General features: G+C 53.6%; 1 protein-coding gene across 1 annotated transcript; it reads left to right on the top strand.

Moving 5' to 3' along the window:
* Window positions 1–2,112: 2,112 nt before the first annotated feature.
* On the top strand, window positions 2,113–12,522 carry RPUSD4 (RNA pseudouridine synthase D4). The gene is made up of 7 exons (XM_032770009.2): window positions 2,113–2,364; window positions 7,510–7,675; window positions 8,810–9,011; window positions 9,979–10,072; window positions 10,233–10,383; window positions 10,759–10,856; window positions 11,937–12,522. The coding sequence occupies exons 1-7, from the start codon at window positions 2,200–2,202 to the stop codon at window positions 12,141–12,143; spliced, it is 1,083 nt and encodes a 360-aa protein (XP_032625900.1). The 5' UTR covers window positions 2,113–2,199; the 3' UTR covers window positions 12,144–12,522.
* The last annotated feature ends 2,757 nt before the right edge of the window (window positions 12,523–15,279 follow it).

Below are 15,279 nucleotides of genomic sequence, written 5' to 3'. Positions count from 1 at the left end.
GCAGATAAGTCTGCTCAATGGTCTGTGAGGGGATGTTGGATGGGATGGGAACTGAGTTACTGCAGAGAATTCTTTCTTGGGTGCTGGCTGGTGAGTCTTGCCCACATGCTCAGGGTTTAGCTGATCGCCATATTTGGGGTCGGGAAGGAATTTTCCTCCAGGGCGGATTGGCAGGGGCCCTGGAGGTTTTTCGCCTTCCTCTGCAGCGTGGGGCATGGGTCGCTTGCTGGTAGATTCTCTGCAGCTTGAGGTCTTCAAACCACAATTTTGAGGACTTCAATAACTCAGTCATGGGTTAGGGGTTGTTATAAAAGTGGATGGGTAGGGTTCTGTGGCCTGCCTTGTGCAGGAGGTCAGACTAGATGATCATATTGGTCCCTTCTGACCTACGAGTCTATGAGTCTAGCATTGACATTAATAGGACTATGTTCATTTGAACTATGGCTTCTTCCTCAACTAGCTCAATCCTGCCCTAGGAATACCAGCATCCTAGTATAGAGAGAGACTTGATTTCTCTTATTGGACTTCTTTACTTCAGTCCACTTGTGAGGCAGTCCTACCCAGGAACGTGAACATGCCTTGAAACTACTCCAGCACTATGATGATTTGTTGAAAAGCTATGTTTCGTAACTCCTATGATTATAGGGCTACAGCCTGCTAGATTCAATCACAGCATTTGAGACCATTTTAAGGAGTGGAATGTCACATATATAGGAAAGTATAACTAAATATTTGAAAGTTTGAGGATGCAGCAGTGGTTGAGTCTGAAACTACATGTTCAGCAATGCAAATCTGGCAGGGAGAACAGTGCATGTTTTACCCAAAACCCATCCTTTCAGATGGTTTATTTCAGTACTGTCAATGCATAAAGTGATCTATAAAAGACAGAACAGCTTATGCACTCCAAACTTGTGCGAGACATTTTTTGCCATACATAAAAGGAAGAAGCCACACATTTGGCTCCATTCACACCCCTCTACAAATTGCCCTGGATTTATGGGGACAAGTGGCTCTAACCCTGTATAACTTCTACCTTCGTGAGCTAGTTTAATTACCATAAGTAGCCAAGACCTTTGTTTTAGGTTTCATAAGAAGGTGGTAGGACAATCAGCACCCTGCTGGAGCTGTGGTTCAGAATCATCTCAGGTCCAGTCTACACTACGATGTCAGCGGTGCTGGGGGAGTCAGAAGATCTCGCCATGGTCCAGGCTGGTGCTATCCCAGTGAAACGCAGAGGCTCAGTCTCACATATATTGAGGACCATCCTACATTTTAACCTTGTCAGAGGATGAGGTTCTAACACTTCCCCTGCCCTAAAGGATTTGGTGATGCAGATACGAGCTGAGGATCTGACTAGACTAGAATCAGCAGCACCACGCAGGAGCGACCCCCCCTGACCCCCCCCCCCCGGCTGAAATCTGGGGAACTAGAGGGCGGGGGGAGAGGTGCCCCGGGTGCCCAGTGCAGCGACAAGCCCCGGTGCGTCTAGGCACAGGGGTTCCCAGTCGATCACCAGGCCCGGGCCCTCGGCGCTGGATCGGGACAAGGTGGGCGCCAGGGCCCGCAGGGGAGCAGCAGCAGCGCCCCCCGCTCGCCCCACGAGCCTTGTTCTAGCAGCCGGCGCACGGCCAAGCGGGGATCAGGGCAGACGTCCAGGGCCCTGCTCAGCGGGCGGGGCGCGTAGTTCCGACCCCCCTCCCCCCCGTACCTGGCCCGTGCCCGAGAAACTCCGGCCCCGTCCGCACCCATCGACCGTTACCGGCTCCTGCCCGCTCCCAACGGCCGCCTCCGCCGCCGTTTAAATCGCGGGGCGGGACTTCCCCGCAGGCCGCAAAATCCACCGTTCTTATTGGACCGTCTGCTGTTAAAGTCCGCCTACCGCCGCCGCGTGATTGGCTTTCATTGGGCGTTTTGCCTCAAAATTCCACCCCCGGCTTTTCTCCTCCCATTGGTGCGCGCTGGTGGCCCCGCCTCCTCCGCACTGCATCGTAATCTCATTGGGGGCTATCGGAATCACCTCGTCCTGTCGCTACCGATTGGGTGAGTTCTCTGTAACCCCGCCCATCGACTAACCTCATTGGGCCTTCCCCCTGACGGCTTACGCCATATCCTCCTGATTCGGAGCCTTATTCACGCGTAGGAAGCGCGGGGGGGGCGGGGCACTTGGAGGTCTCGCCCCCTTCTGACAGCTCCGGGAAGATGGCGATGCTGGGGAGCATCGGGCTGCGCCTCTGGGGCCCTGCGCCCGCCCTGAGTCAGAGCCTCCGGGCCTTCTCCACCACCCACGGGGCAGCCGCCGCGGTGAGCGCGGAGCAGTTGGCGGAGAAGCTGAGGGCCCAAAAGCGAGAGGAACAAAAACAGGAGGCGAGTGTTCCGGGCATGCGCTGCGGTGTACTGGGGACTACAGCCCCCGGCATGCAATGCGGAGTCTCAGGGTGCTAGTCTCACTACAGCTCCCGGCAGGCTGTGCAGGTATCCGGGACTACAACCCCCGGCATGCACTGCGGAGTCTCAGGGTGCTAGTCTCACTACAGCTCCCGGCAGGCTGTGCAGCTCTCCGGGACTACAGCCCCCGGCATGCCCTGCGGAGTCTCAGGGTGCTAGTCTCTTACTGCAGCTCCTGGCAGGCTGCGCGAGGCTCTTGGGCTGCGCCCCCGAGCCAGAGCCCCCAGGGTTGCCAGGGACCCTGGAGGGCTGTTAAAGGCCGGCCAGGGGGGCTGCAGCGCTAAGGCAGGCTAGTCCCCACCTGTCCTGGCTGGCACCGCGCTGCACCCTGGAAGCCGGATCCTGGGCAGGGGGGTGCAATGTGTCTCTGCGTGTTGCCCCTGCCCTGAACTCTGACTCCGGACAATGGGGGGTGGGGGGCAGTCAGGGCCGCCCAGGGGGGCAAGTGGGGAAATTTGCCCCAGGCCCTGGGCCCCACAGGGACCCCCACAAGAAGATAGTATTCTGTAGCAGAGGGGTAGCCGTGTTAGTCTGGATCTGTGAAAGCAGCAAAGAGTCCTGTGGCACCTTATAGACTAACAGAGGTTTTGGAGCATGCGCTTTTGGGGGTGAATACCCACTTCGTCAGATGTATTCTATAGTACTGCAATGCTTTTTATGGACGGGTCTCTAGAAATTTGCCCCAGGCCCCCTAAATCCTCTAGGCAGCCCTGAGAGCAGTGACTGTGGGCAGCCTCTCCTGCACTCCAAACTCCTTATCCATGGTCCCACCCTAGAGCCAGCACCCCCAGCCGCAGCCCTTACCTCTTCCTGCACCCCAACTCCCTGCCCCAGCTTGGAGCCCCATCCTGCACCCTCCATAGGTGCTGGAACTAGAGATGTGGGAGGTTCTGTAGCACCCCCTGGCTTGAAGTGGTTTCCATCATATGCAGGGTTTTACAGTTTAGTTTAGTGGTCTTAGCACCCCAGTATAAAAATTGTTCTAACACCCCTGCTTGAACTCCTCATTTCTGGCCCCACCCTGGAGCCTGCACCCCCAGCAAGAGCCCTCACCCCATCCCACACCCCAGCTCCCTGCCCCAGCCCAGTGAAAGTGAGTGAGGGTGGGGGAGAGCGAGCCACCAAGGGAGGGGGAATGTAGTGAGTGGGGTTGGGGTGTTGGGGAAGGGGCAAGGCTGGGGCGGGGCCTCAGGGAACGGGTAGGGCTAGGGTGTTTGGTTTTGTGCGACTAGAAAGTTGGCAACTCTACCTTGAGGGGTTAATAGTTCTGTAGCGTGCTGGAGGGTTTCAGAGAATGCTCAGGCTAGTCCTATAAAGATGAGTGGTTGCAACCCCTACCAGAGCCAGTGGGAATTGTGGGTGTTCAGTGCCTCTCAGTCAGGGTTGCCAGGTGTCTGGTTTTCAATTGGAGCTCTTGGTCGAAAAGGGACTCTGGCTGCTCCAGTCAGGCCACTTAAAAGCCTGGTTGACCGCAGTGGGACTGAGGTAGGTTCCCTGCCTGCTTCCATGTGGCTCCCAGTAAGCGGTGGCATGAATTGTTCCTAGGCACAGGGGTGACCAACGGGGCTCCATGCGCTGCCCCTGCCCGCAGGTGCCTCCCTGAGTGCTGGCTTTGCAGCTCCCATTGGCTGGGAAGCCACAACAGGTACAGATCTGGGGCACTGCGACCAATGGGGGCTGTGGCACTTGCAGGTGGGGGCAGCGCACACAGCCCCTGGCTGCTTTTCTGCCTAGGAGCTGGGCATGCTGCTGCTTCCTCCATCCCTGGGAAATGACGGGGCAGTCCTGGTGTTGCTGCTAAGGGGCCACCTGAGGTCAGCTCCTCCTGGACTCCCATGAACCACACCAGCCAGAGCTGCACCCCAAATCCCCTCCTGCACCCAAACTCCCTTCCGGAACCTGCGCCTCAACCCCTTTGGCTCCAACCCCCTCCTGCACCCCAAACCCTTCATGCCTGGCCCCACCCCAAAGTGCACACCCCTAGTTCGTATCTCTCCCACACTCCTACCCCAGCCCAGAGCCCCCTCCCACACTCTGAACCCCTCATTTCTGGCCCCACCTCAGAGCCTGTACCCCCTGCTGCCCCCCAGCCTGCACCCTGCTCTCACACCCCTAACCCTCTCACATATCCCCAGCCCCAAGCACCATCCTGCTCTTCCTAACAGCCACCCCAGCTAGGTGGCCCTGCTCTCCACAAGTGGCCGGTGGCGATGCTCCAGATTTGCGGCTCCTTTCCCCAGTAGTTCCTACCCGGGAGCCTCCGCTTCAGCCTGTCTGAGCCCTCTGGGGTATGTCTACACTGCAATTAAACAACCTGTTGGCCTGGCTCAGCAGACTGGGATCAGAACGTTACTGTGTAGACATTTGGGCTCTGAGTCCCTCCCCCCCGGGGGTCTCAGAGCTTGGGGTTCAGCTAGCCCAAACACAGCCCCACAGCAAGCCCTAATCAGTAGACAGGGGCAGCCAGCTTTGATTGCTGCGTGGACGCACCCACCCCAACTTGGAAATTGAGAGTTAATATACAAATAACACACTATATTACAGTGTACAATCTTTGCATTATTATTGGTATATGCAAGACAATATTTATTGATTTGAGGTGTAATATGGAACATTGGACCCAAACGAAGGGCTGTGTGTGACTTTATAACATTTCCTCTCGACCTGCTTTGGAACAAATCTGGGACACAGTACGGATGAGAACTTGAAAAGAAGAACACTAGAAAACCTTTTGGTTAGCAGGATGGTAAAATAGGGAGGGGTCAGTTTCTGCAGCATGAATTACATATTAGGCAATCTCACCTTAACTTTAAAGAGCTATAATGAATTATTAATATAATATTAAGGTCATATATTTAAATGTCAGTGTCAGGAAATGTTAACGTCGATTTGTCCACATTGCATATGTTGTCTATTAAAGCATACGTTTAAACAATTTAGTCATTAAACATGGAACAGCATCACTTTTCCCGTCTCTTATACAGTTCATTGTCAGGTAGGGAAAGAGTCAGTCAGTGGCTGCAGCACGACTGGATTCCCTATCGGGACAGTTGGGTGAAGGCAAGAAAAATCAAGCTCCTGCAATAGTCTCTTTAGTCTCACTCATTGTGAGTGAGTGGGGGGCGGGGGAGGAGGGCAATTAATTTTACAGTAGTGTTTAAAATACCTCCCTGGAGAGGTGAAGGGTATTTGAATCACACGTTCCATCTCCCACATTCAAACTATTGCAGCTGCTGGCCTTCTGGTGCCTGCTTTGGCCTTGCAGTGAAAATGAGAGCGAGGGTGGAGGAGAGTGATGGGGGCGGGGGAGTAGGTGTGTCCTCAGGATGGGGCAAGGGCCTTGAGTTTTCTGCAATGAGAGTTGGACTGCCAACTTTCTAAGAATCAGACCCTGTTCTCTTTGCTGCCTTTACCAGGTGCTTGTATATAGGCATCAAATGGCCCAGCAGTAAACATTACAATCAAATGAAGAAACTACCCAAGTAATGTGCAACCACCCTGATGCCAAGTCCACATCCCGTCCCTCAGACTGAACCAAGCAAGAGAGATCTAGTAAAGACAGAACAGGGATATATAAAGGGAGAGTAACAACAAAAGAGAAGTGGAGGGAAGCCCAATATTGGCAGAGGATAAGCTTGCTAGCAGGGCAGTACATATTAAAAAAGTGTTTGTTGTATGTTTAGCTGTTGTTTTTTTTTTAAAATGTGATTTAGTAGTTTGAAATTATGAGAGCCAGCACGTGAGCAGCCGGTGCTGCAAGCACCAACCGCTTGCAAACCTTTGTGTTAAAGGAAAATGCTTCATAATTGTTGTTGTTTGTATTTAACATGCAAGCATAATACTGCCATCCTGAATCTGGTGCAATGTGACACAAGAAATGCCACTTCCCTTTGAATGCACAGGGAACTAGAGAGCTTCAAAAGCTGTTTTCCTTGCCTGCACGCTCAGGGCTTGTCTACATGTACAACACTGCAGTGGAGTTTCTCCCGTTGGCGTATTTAATCCACCTCGGTGAGAGATGGTAGCTGTATTGACAGAATAAGCTCTCTCATCGCCACAGCGCTGTCTGCACCTGGGCTAGGTTGGTTTAACTACATTGCTCAAGGAGTGTGGATTTTTCACACCCTGAGCAACATAATTATACTGATGTAAGTTTGTAGGGTTGACCTGGCTTCAATCAAACAGGCATTGTGTAGTCTAGACAGTAAAGGTGTGGGGTTACAGGATGTTAGTTGACGTGTTCTAACTAAAACATTCTGAAACTCTAGTATAGACAAGGCAGTGTAGACTTAAAGGTGCACTAAATGGGTCAAGTTAAGGCCTGGGGTTAGCCTAGCTTTGTATGAGTTAAAGTTTACACTCTCTGTCTGCATTGGACCCCTAGAACAAGTTAGGTAAAGCTTTCTTACACACCTTTAAATCCTGGTTCAGACGAAGCCCCAATGTGATCTCAGTTTTCATTCTGAGGGGTTTGTTCTCACAGCTCAAAAAGCCTTGCGTGGCTCAGCCAACATGGGGTCCGTCTGACCCTTCGCATTACCTAACATACTCAAATTAATCAGTTCCCTCCTTCAGAACCAGCAAGTGCCATTTTTACAGTCATTGGTCTGCTCATACCCTTACTTTGAAATCTTGGCCTTACTGCCTTGGATGCTGTTGGCCGGGGTCAAATGTCAGCCTGACATCAGAACTCCTAGGCCTGCATCCGGTGGGTGATGAAACCTACATAAAGTGCTGAGGCATTGAGAGCGCACTGGAGTTGAAACATTTGGGGATAAATCTTTCCCAGCCAGGTGAGATTCCAGTGGGGTGGCTTCTGTGATAAGACCATCGGGCAGTGTCTGCGGCCGTGTCACTGTAGTAACTGTGCCTCACACAGTTTTGAGATTCCTCAAAACACCATTGTGAGGTGAGGAGATACCGAGGCAGAGACATTCCATGAACTGCCCAATGTCTCACAGGAAGTTTGCAACAGAGTCAGGAATTGCACGCTGGTCTCCTAAATCCCTGTTACTTAACCTGAGACCATCTTTTCTCCACTTACAGCATTTTCTTTCTTCACAGAAGCCTAAAAACCCAGTATTGAGGCGGGTCCGAGAACTGTCCGAGCTCAGCAAGCAGCTGCAGCGGGTTCACCCCAACGTGCTGGCCAAGGCACTGAAGCATAGGATTCTATATCAGAATGAAGAGCTTGTGGTGATTGACAAACCTTATGGCCTCCCTGTGCACGGTGAGAGAGGTCCAAGGGAGGCCACTTTCTGCTGGGCAGTGCCTAGGCTAATGCTAAGAGTGTGTGTCAGTCAATTCTAGTTACTGTGAGAGCAGCTTCACTAACCCCTGAAGGTGCCTTCTCTTGGATAGCAGTGTCTGGGCTCATGTTATATTAAACAACGCTAATTGATTTCAGCTCCAAAGGCATCTAAATGTCACTCGGATCTCTGCCGCCACGCCAACATGCTCATCGCTGTATAGATCTGAATTGAGCCTGGGTCATGCTGTGCTCATGAATACAGCTGTACCCCAGACAGCCTCCTGCGGGAGCTGCACGGAGGAATAGGAGGATGGGGTAAAGTGAGCCCAGTATTCTGTCTCTAACATCCCTGATTAGCCTGGGGATTTTCTTCCTACATCTGTTCCCAAGGACAGAGCAACATGTATCTTCTTAGGGTCACATCTCAGTTTGATGAAAGGAGAATGTTTCTCCCACAATGCTGATTGTCAGACAATTCATCTTCTCCCAGCAGGCTGTGCTAAGGGGAATGATGCAGGAGACCTGGCATTAGAGAGCACTCAGCTGCTCCAGCCTCTCCTGGCAGGAGGTGCACTTATGGGCACTACAGGAAATGGAAAAGTGGAAGTTTGTTGTTTTGTTGGGGTAGTGCCTGAAGGTCCCTAATCAGGACCATGGCACAAGGTTCCCTACTCACAGATAGGCACAATCCCTGTCCCAAAGAATTTGCTGTCTAACCTGGAATGTACTTGTGAAACTCTTGTGATGGTGGGTAGAGGAGCCAGTCATTGAGTGAACTTGCCTGGCATTGCTCTGCTTCAACTGGGCACCTGGAGTAAATCCAGAGTTCCTCTGGGAACTCTTGAGTGCCTGGCCCCCAGGGTTAAAGTTCTGAAGGTTCCCAGTGGTGCCTGGCAGAATGAGAACTGGGGGACATCTCCCAGGGAATATGTGCAGGCTCACAAGTGTCTTTGTGGCAACTGAGTCTCCAACAGGAACGTTGGAATATCAAGCTGTTTCCATGGGGCCCTGATGGAGCCTATCCTTGCTGGCTCTGCACTCGGGGGAAACCACTTCTGAGGGGAGTTCTCTTGGGTCACTAATCTGGTTCTTGTTTCTCTTCCAATCACCCAGGTGGCCCTGGGATCCAGAATTGCATCACTGACGTGCTGCCAATTTTGGCCAAGATGCTGGATGGCATGAAAGCTGAACCCCTGCACCTGTGTCACCGGCTGGACAAGGAGACGACGGGCGTGATGGTGATAGCACGGGACAAGGACACAGCACATCGGATTCAGTGCCTCTTCAAAACGCGACAGGTGGAGAAGAAATACTGGTACGAGAGGTTTTCTGGGAGCAGGAGCACAGGCTCTTGTGTGGTTTGGAGTGAGGTGTAGAGCGGCATCTATCCTCTTAAAGGTGAACTGAGCTCTGTCCTGACAGCCAATTGAGGCTTTAGAATGGGCAGCAGCAGTGAAGATTTCCTATAGTGCCTGAAAGGACCCCTTCTAAAGAGAGAGGGAGCTCAATCTCCATGGCCCAGTCAGACGTTGGTCTTTTCATAGAGACAACATGGGGGTGGGATTTGTGCCAGTGGTGGTTCTGCAGCGCAGTGCATTTGCCCACTGAGAAGAAGCTGGATACTTGCCAGCTCCTTCATGTACGCCACAAACAGCCCTGACGGTGTGGCTCGCTACCCACTTGGGCTGTGTTTGAACCTGTGACCTAGAGGGGAAAGGCCCCCTGTTAATCACATGCTTAATGCTCTCACCTGGGAGTGATAGGAGCACCATCTGCTCTGAATTGGTTGTGCCATGCTTGAGAATCAGATGAGCAATTTGTTGTTAGGCCCGGTAGCCTAATGCTACTTGCTGTGCTCCAGCCTGGAGAGAGATCTTCCATCTCCTGCTCCCCAGGACTAGGTGGGCCTTGTCTCCTCTCCCCTCCTGTGCACGAGAGAGGTTGAGTGGGAAGGGCATCTTACTCCACACAGCCAGCAGTGAGTCTGGGGCTCAGGTGATGGGGGCGCTCCGAATCTGGTGCTCAGATCTCCACGTGTAATTGCTGGCACCTCAAAGCCTTGTTAGCTCTTTCTGGGGACTTGGAGCTAGCTGCACTTTACAGCTTTTTGGAAGGGCTGATCATACTTGTCCCACTGAAGAGCCTCCCATTGCAGGGTCAAAACCTCTGCAGTATTGCTAATGGAATAGAGGAGACTGACCTCTCTCTGCCATGTAGAGAGCTGACAGCTGTGTGCAGAGAACTGGGGTGGGGCTCTGTTGAGCTGTGTGGTCTCTTCCCAGGACGATCAGCGTGGGGCTCCCAGTCCCCTTGGAGGGGCTGGTGGATATTCCCATTGTGGAGAAGGAAGTGCAGAGCCACCAGTCGCACTATAAGGTGAGTGAGCTGCCTCCCAGCCTGGCTCCGGTACTACCGGCCAGGGCTTAGCACTGTGAATCTCTAGCCAGGCCATCTGCACTGTTACCCCGGCCTCACAGCGCTCAAGGTGTATTTCTTGTGACCCTATCTTCTTTGTGTGGGCTTCTCTGTGCTTCAGATGACGCTGGCACCGAACTACCGCATATCTCCCGAGAATGGGAAGATGGTGAAAGTGCGCCGGAACCGAGATGCCCACAGTGCTGTGACCCGGTATCGCATTCTGGCTAGCACTCCTTCTTGTTCCCTCCTGGAGCTCCAGCCAATCACAGGTAAGGCTTGTTTGGACCTCAGTTCGTTAGGATATGCTAGCAACCAGAGCCCCTGACGTGTTTCCTGTGCTGCCTATGTGAAGGTCCCTATAGTGACAGCGGGTGCCTGAGCTTGATGGAAAATGGTTCAGGCTGAGCCTGAGGGTCTCTGGGAGTTCAGGACTTTGCATTTGAGTCAGGCTTTTGGATAAGATTGCAATTCAGCCAATCAGGAGCATTCCTAGTGTGGTGGGGACCAACTAGTTTGCTCCAGCAGTCAGTCGGAGTGCTTGTTTGCATCCAGTCAGTCTGGGCAAGCAGCTGGCACATGATCAGGTAGGTGGCACCAGGCTGTGTTCTAAAGCCTGGTTCTTCTCTCTCCTACTGCGTGCTCAGGAGTGAAGCACCAGCTCCGGGTCCACTTGGCCTATGGATTGGGATGTCCAATCCTCGGAGACCACAAATACGCACATTGGAGCAAATTGGCACCCCAGGTAAGAGGTGATATGGCAAGGGGAGGGAGTGGGAGCTGCTGGCCCTCAGAAGGGGAACAATTGCAGAGTTATGGCCTGTGTCCCCGCTGCACTCCACACCCTGGGGAAGGTTCCACTGCCTGGTGTGTGAGGCCTGTTGCTAACCCTTCCCTGGCAGCACTTCCTTACACATCCACAACCTGCTGAGACTGGCTTCTCCAGGCAGGAAGTTCAGAGCGTTTGGTGGGATCTTCAGCACCCCTTTCGGGCAGGTGACGCCTGTTCTTCTCAGAGCCTCAAACCCAGAGGAGAATCCAGGAACCAGGCCCCAAGACTGCCAGCTGGAAACTCTGGAGGTGTCTTCATGGCATATCTCAGGGGCAAGGAGAAGCCCCAGCATGATGGGTTCCTCTCCCACAACAAGAGAGATCCTGGGGCATCTCCCTGGGGGGGCATCACCTCTGCCACCACAAAGATCCCAAGGCACCTCTCCCCAGGGAAGAGATGGGGAAATGTGCAGTAGGCAGGTCCCATCATCTCTAGGGGAGGAGGGAATGGCTGCCGTTGCAATGCCCAGCTCCTGGGGCATCTCTCTTTGGAAGCTTGGGGGTGTCACCATAAAGATTCCAAGGCAGCTTTTCCCCAAGCAAGAAGAGGTGGAGGGGATGTTATGCTGCAGGCAGGTATCATGGCCTCTCTGCACGAGCCAGATCCTGCAGCACCTCACCCTAGGTGAAATGGGACGGAGCGATCTTCCCCCTAAAGCCGGTCTCAGGTCCTGTTTCCTCTCGGATAGTGTATGGTCAGCTTAATTCTTAAGCCAAGTGCTCTTTAACTGAATTGGGGGTAACCCCAAAGGCTCCTGTGATTTTTCCCTCTCCCAAGCATGTAACTGGGACCCTGTGTTGGTGTCTGGCAGTGGCTGACTATGGGTGTTTCTAATGCTCCTGCAGCTTGCTGTACCCACAGAAGCCTTTTTCTCACCCCTCCCTGGCAGTAGGGGCTGGGGCACTGCCTTATATTTACAGGTGGTATGCTGGTTTTGGGCACCAGCTCTCACCCATCTTGCACTCTCTCTCTTGCTCTCTCTCCCTGGAGCAGAAGCTTCCCGAGAACACTCTGATGAGACTGGGGTTGGAACAGGCCAAAGTGCGTCACCTCCCCCTCCACCTGCATGCCCACCAGCTCACCCTGCCCACAGGGACTTGCGGGGACAAACAGCTGCACCTGGTCTGCAGGCCGCCCCGTTTCTTCAGAAACACTTTAAAGCGGCTGAAGTTGGAGATTCCAGAGTCGCTAGAGAAGTGAGAGGAGAGTGGAACTACCTGTCTCTGCAGCCACCATTGCTCTGATGACATCTGACTCTGGTCCTAGCCGCTGTGCGGTGCTGTCTACCTCGTGGGAGAATCGGATGATGAGTTCAGTGGTCTCCGCTGCTCCAGGAAAACCCCAGCCATTGGGGGACAAAGTCTGTGCATTGACCTGCTTGACTGATCTTGGGCCATTCAGCTGCTTGAGGGAGGTTCTGGCTCAGATCCAAGGTCTGGTTCTGTGCAGAACCAGGACTGAATTCAGTGAAGAGCCAGCAGGTTCATCCCGTTAAGGTTTGGCAGAGGCAGAGCAGGGCCTTGCCTGGAATCCAAACCCGAACTGTGAACGTCTCTAAACAATAAATGGTCTGATCTCATTCTGTGCGGTAACGCTCTGTTAGGAGTTGTGTAATCTGGGAGAAAGCCAGGTTGTCTCTGCCATGGGGCTTCCCACCACTGAGATGTCAGCTGCCACCAGCAAGAGGCACCAGAATGACCCATTTCACTGTGCACTGCGCTGCAAAACCCTACTTGGGAGGAGTGACTGACTGACTGCTGGGCTGAGCTGGTGGGGCTCAGCTTCCCCTCTAAGGCCCTGGGTTGGAGGTATTGATGGGCTGGGTGTGTGACCCAGGGAGAGGAGGGAAGTGCAGGGCTGGGATCCTGCTCACAAATGAGGTGGGTTTCCCCAAGCTCACCGTGTGTTGAAGGGACCCTACAGGGCCAGGGGTGCACTTGGTGACCCTGGTGTTTGAGGGGTGGGGAAGGGGGCTCTGGGGCAGCTGTGCCCTCCTTCCATGGCCCTGGCCGGAGATGCACACTGCTGGGGACGGGGAAGTCACCAAATTTTGGAGCTAATCTCTGATTTCATGAGAGGTGGAGTCACAAGTCTCACAGCCTCCCCTCATTTAATTCCATCAGGGGCTGCATTCTGGTGCTAGCCCCATTCACACTCTGTACTGCTGGCAGCATGGCCAGGGCCCAGGGTGCATGGAGTGGGGCAGCACAGCCCTTCCCTACAGACAGGAGCTCTGTGAATTGCTCTGTCTGAGCTGCCATTCTGGCAGGAATGTGTATTAAGGCAGTTGGCCGTGGGGCAGGCGCCTATCTGGGAACTGAGCTCTTCGCCGCCACAGACGTTCGTAATATTCATTTGTAAACCACACAGTGTAAATACAGCCGTGGCTTTGCCTTGGCCAAGAGACTGCACAGAATGCATGCAGTTTTGTGCTGGAGCCTTCCTGCCTACAGCACCCGTGGCAACGTAACTTGCCTTCCTGCTGGGATTCCCTCAGCTCTGCAGCTTGCTTCCAGCCGTGTAGAAGCAGGTTTTCCCTAGCGGGCCAGCAGGAATACTGGGTGCTGTGCTGTGAGACCCAATTCTTCGATCGCACAACAGCAAATTCATTCTAAGACAAACTGTCAAATGCAAGATCAACATGAAACCCGCTCAGCAAGGGGCAGTGGACGGTGATTCTTGCCAGCCAGCCCCACACAGCCTTGCCCTGTCTGTGTCACAATGGTTCTAGTGCTTGCTCTCCATAGAAAGGGGTTAACCCTCCTGTGACTTGTGTTACATAGCCAGACTATGATCTCTGACTTAGAATCAGTTAATCCTTCCCTCCAGCCCAGAGCCCCGACCCTGGCTACAGCACAGCACAGGCCCATGGTAGGACAGAGACAGCTGAGCCCATGTAAAGTAACCATTGCCATGTCTGAGATGTCAGTGTGCGGGCCGGATGGGAGAGTTCATTAGCTCATGCTGGCCTAGGGCTTTCCTCTGCAGAGGAGTTTGAGTGGGGGCATGGTGTCCTCACTAGAGGGCTCTTATCTCTACAGTTTATCCTGCCGCCAGCCCCCACACGCACTCCTTTGATCCAGTGGGGCACAGGTTTGCTGACCGTGAGGACTTAGGGCAAAGCCCTAGGTCCTTGTTGAGCAGTGGCTGGGAGGGGAGAGGTTAAGTGGTGGTACACCAGGGTTTGAAGGTTTCTGGTTTTGCAGGGTGGGGAGGAGTTGTGTTAAATACTGGATTGTCCAAGTGGCTGGAATCTTAAGGGGATCTCCAGATGTGTCCTATTTGGCTTACAACTGAAAGGAGAGCACCTCACTGACCCCTCCGCTCCATTCTTGCGCTTGTCCATGGCCGTAGAATGAGACACGCTGATGTGCAGTAAGTAAATCAAAGCGGGGTCTGAACTTCTGTCCAGAGGGCTCTAACAGGGTCCTGCCCCTGTTAATTCAGTGGGGACCCGTGGCAAAGACATGATGGACAGACAGCTGCAGAACAAGGAGATAGTCTCTTGGGACTCATCCAGGCTAGATCCCCTCTCTTTTCCAGGGTTTGTCTGGCCTGAAAGGTGGTATGGACCTATCAGGAGGGCCAGGAGAAGGTCTGCACCTGGCCCCGGGCTCTGGATGGGGGGGGGGTGAGGATGGCTGGGCAAGAAGCCGCTGCAGTCAAAGCAAGGGGCTAGAGAGACCTACTGAGAGCCCAGGCGCACAAGCTTGGGTGCCTTTATACTCAAGTGCCTCTGACAAGCCTGCATGGGAGAGGCTCAGCAGGGTTTGGCCATGGGATAGGGGCAAAATCCTGAGCAAGCAGGTCAACTTATAAAGGGGTGGCTGTTTGGGGGTGGGGGAACAAGGGACCTGCCACTGAGCTTAACTAGGCAGAGTGCTGCACCAAGTTGAGTCTGGCATGGGCCACCTGAGCAAGGGGAGGGGGCAGTGGGATTGCTACTGTGGCTTTTGTCCCTGAAAGACTATAACTGCCCATGCAACCAGCAGGAGGAAATTATGTGGAAAAGACTCCACTGGGACCTCTAGAGGCAGAGTCACAGGTCAAAGGCTGCTGGCTCTGGAGAAGTGGGTGGACCAGTGAGGTACCTTGATATCTTTGAAAATCTGCCCTATGCACTAGATCTGCAGATCCCTAGTAAGGTTTCCTTGCCGGCTCCTCTCTGCCTGCCCTGAGGGGCCGTCAGCTCTTGTGCTCAGCGGTGTCCCTTCCCTCAGGTAGGTGCACGTGTGAGTGTCTACTGGAGGCTGGGGCTTGGCCTGGTAAATGCCTACCATCCTCGCCTTGCAGCCCTGCTGTGCCTGGGGCAGTGTCAGGCTGTAGAAAGGCCCTG

This window comes from Chelonoidis abingdonii, chromosome 18 (assembly GCF_003597395.2).
Source record: "Chelonoidis abingdonii isolate Lonesome George chromosome 18, CheloAbing_2.0, whole genome shotgun sequence".
In the NCBI taxonomy this organism is placed as follows: domain Eukaryota; kingdom Metazoa; phylum Chordata; order Testudines; family Testudinidae; genus Chelonoidis; species Chelonoidis abingdonii.
Note: the sequence above shows the minus strand (reverse complement) of the source record. Positions and strands in the feature narration are given on the sequence as shown.

Excerpts from the sequence above, each read along its gene's own strand:
- RPUSD4 (XM_032770009.2), top strand. The coding sequence starts at position 2,200 with ATGGCGATGCTGGGGAGCATCGGGCTGCGCCTCTGGGGCCCTGCGCCC. Across the intron at positions 7,676-8,809 it reads TTATGGCCTCCCTGTGCACG|GTGGCCCTGGGATCCAGAAT; the intron begins GTGAGAGAGGTC and ends CCAATCACCCAG. Across the intron at positions 10,857-11,936 it reads GGAGCAAATTGGCACCCCAG|AAGCTTCCCGAGAACACTCT; the intron begins GTAAGAGGTGAT and ends TCCCTGGAGCAG.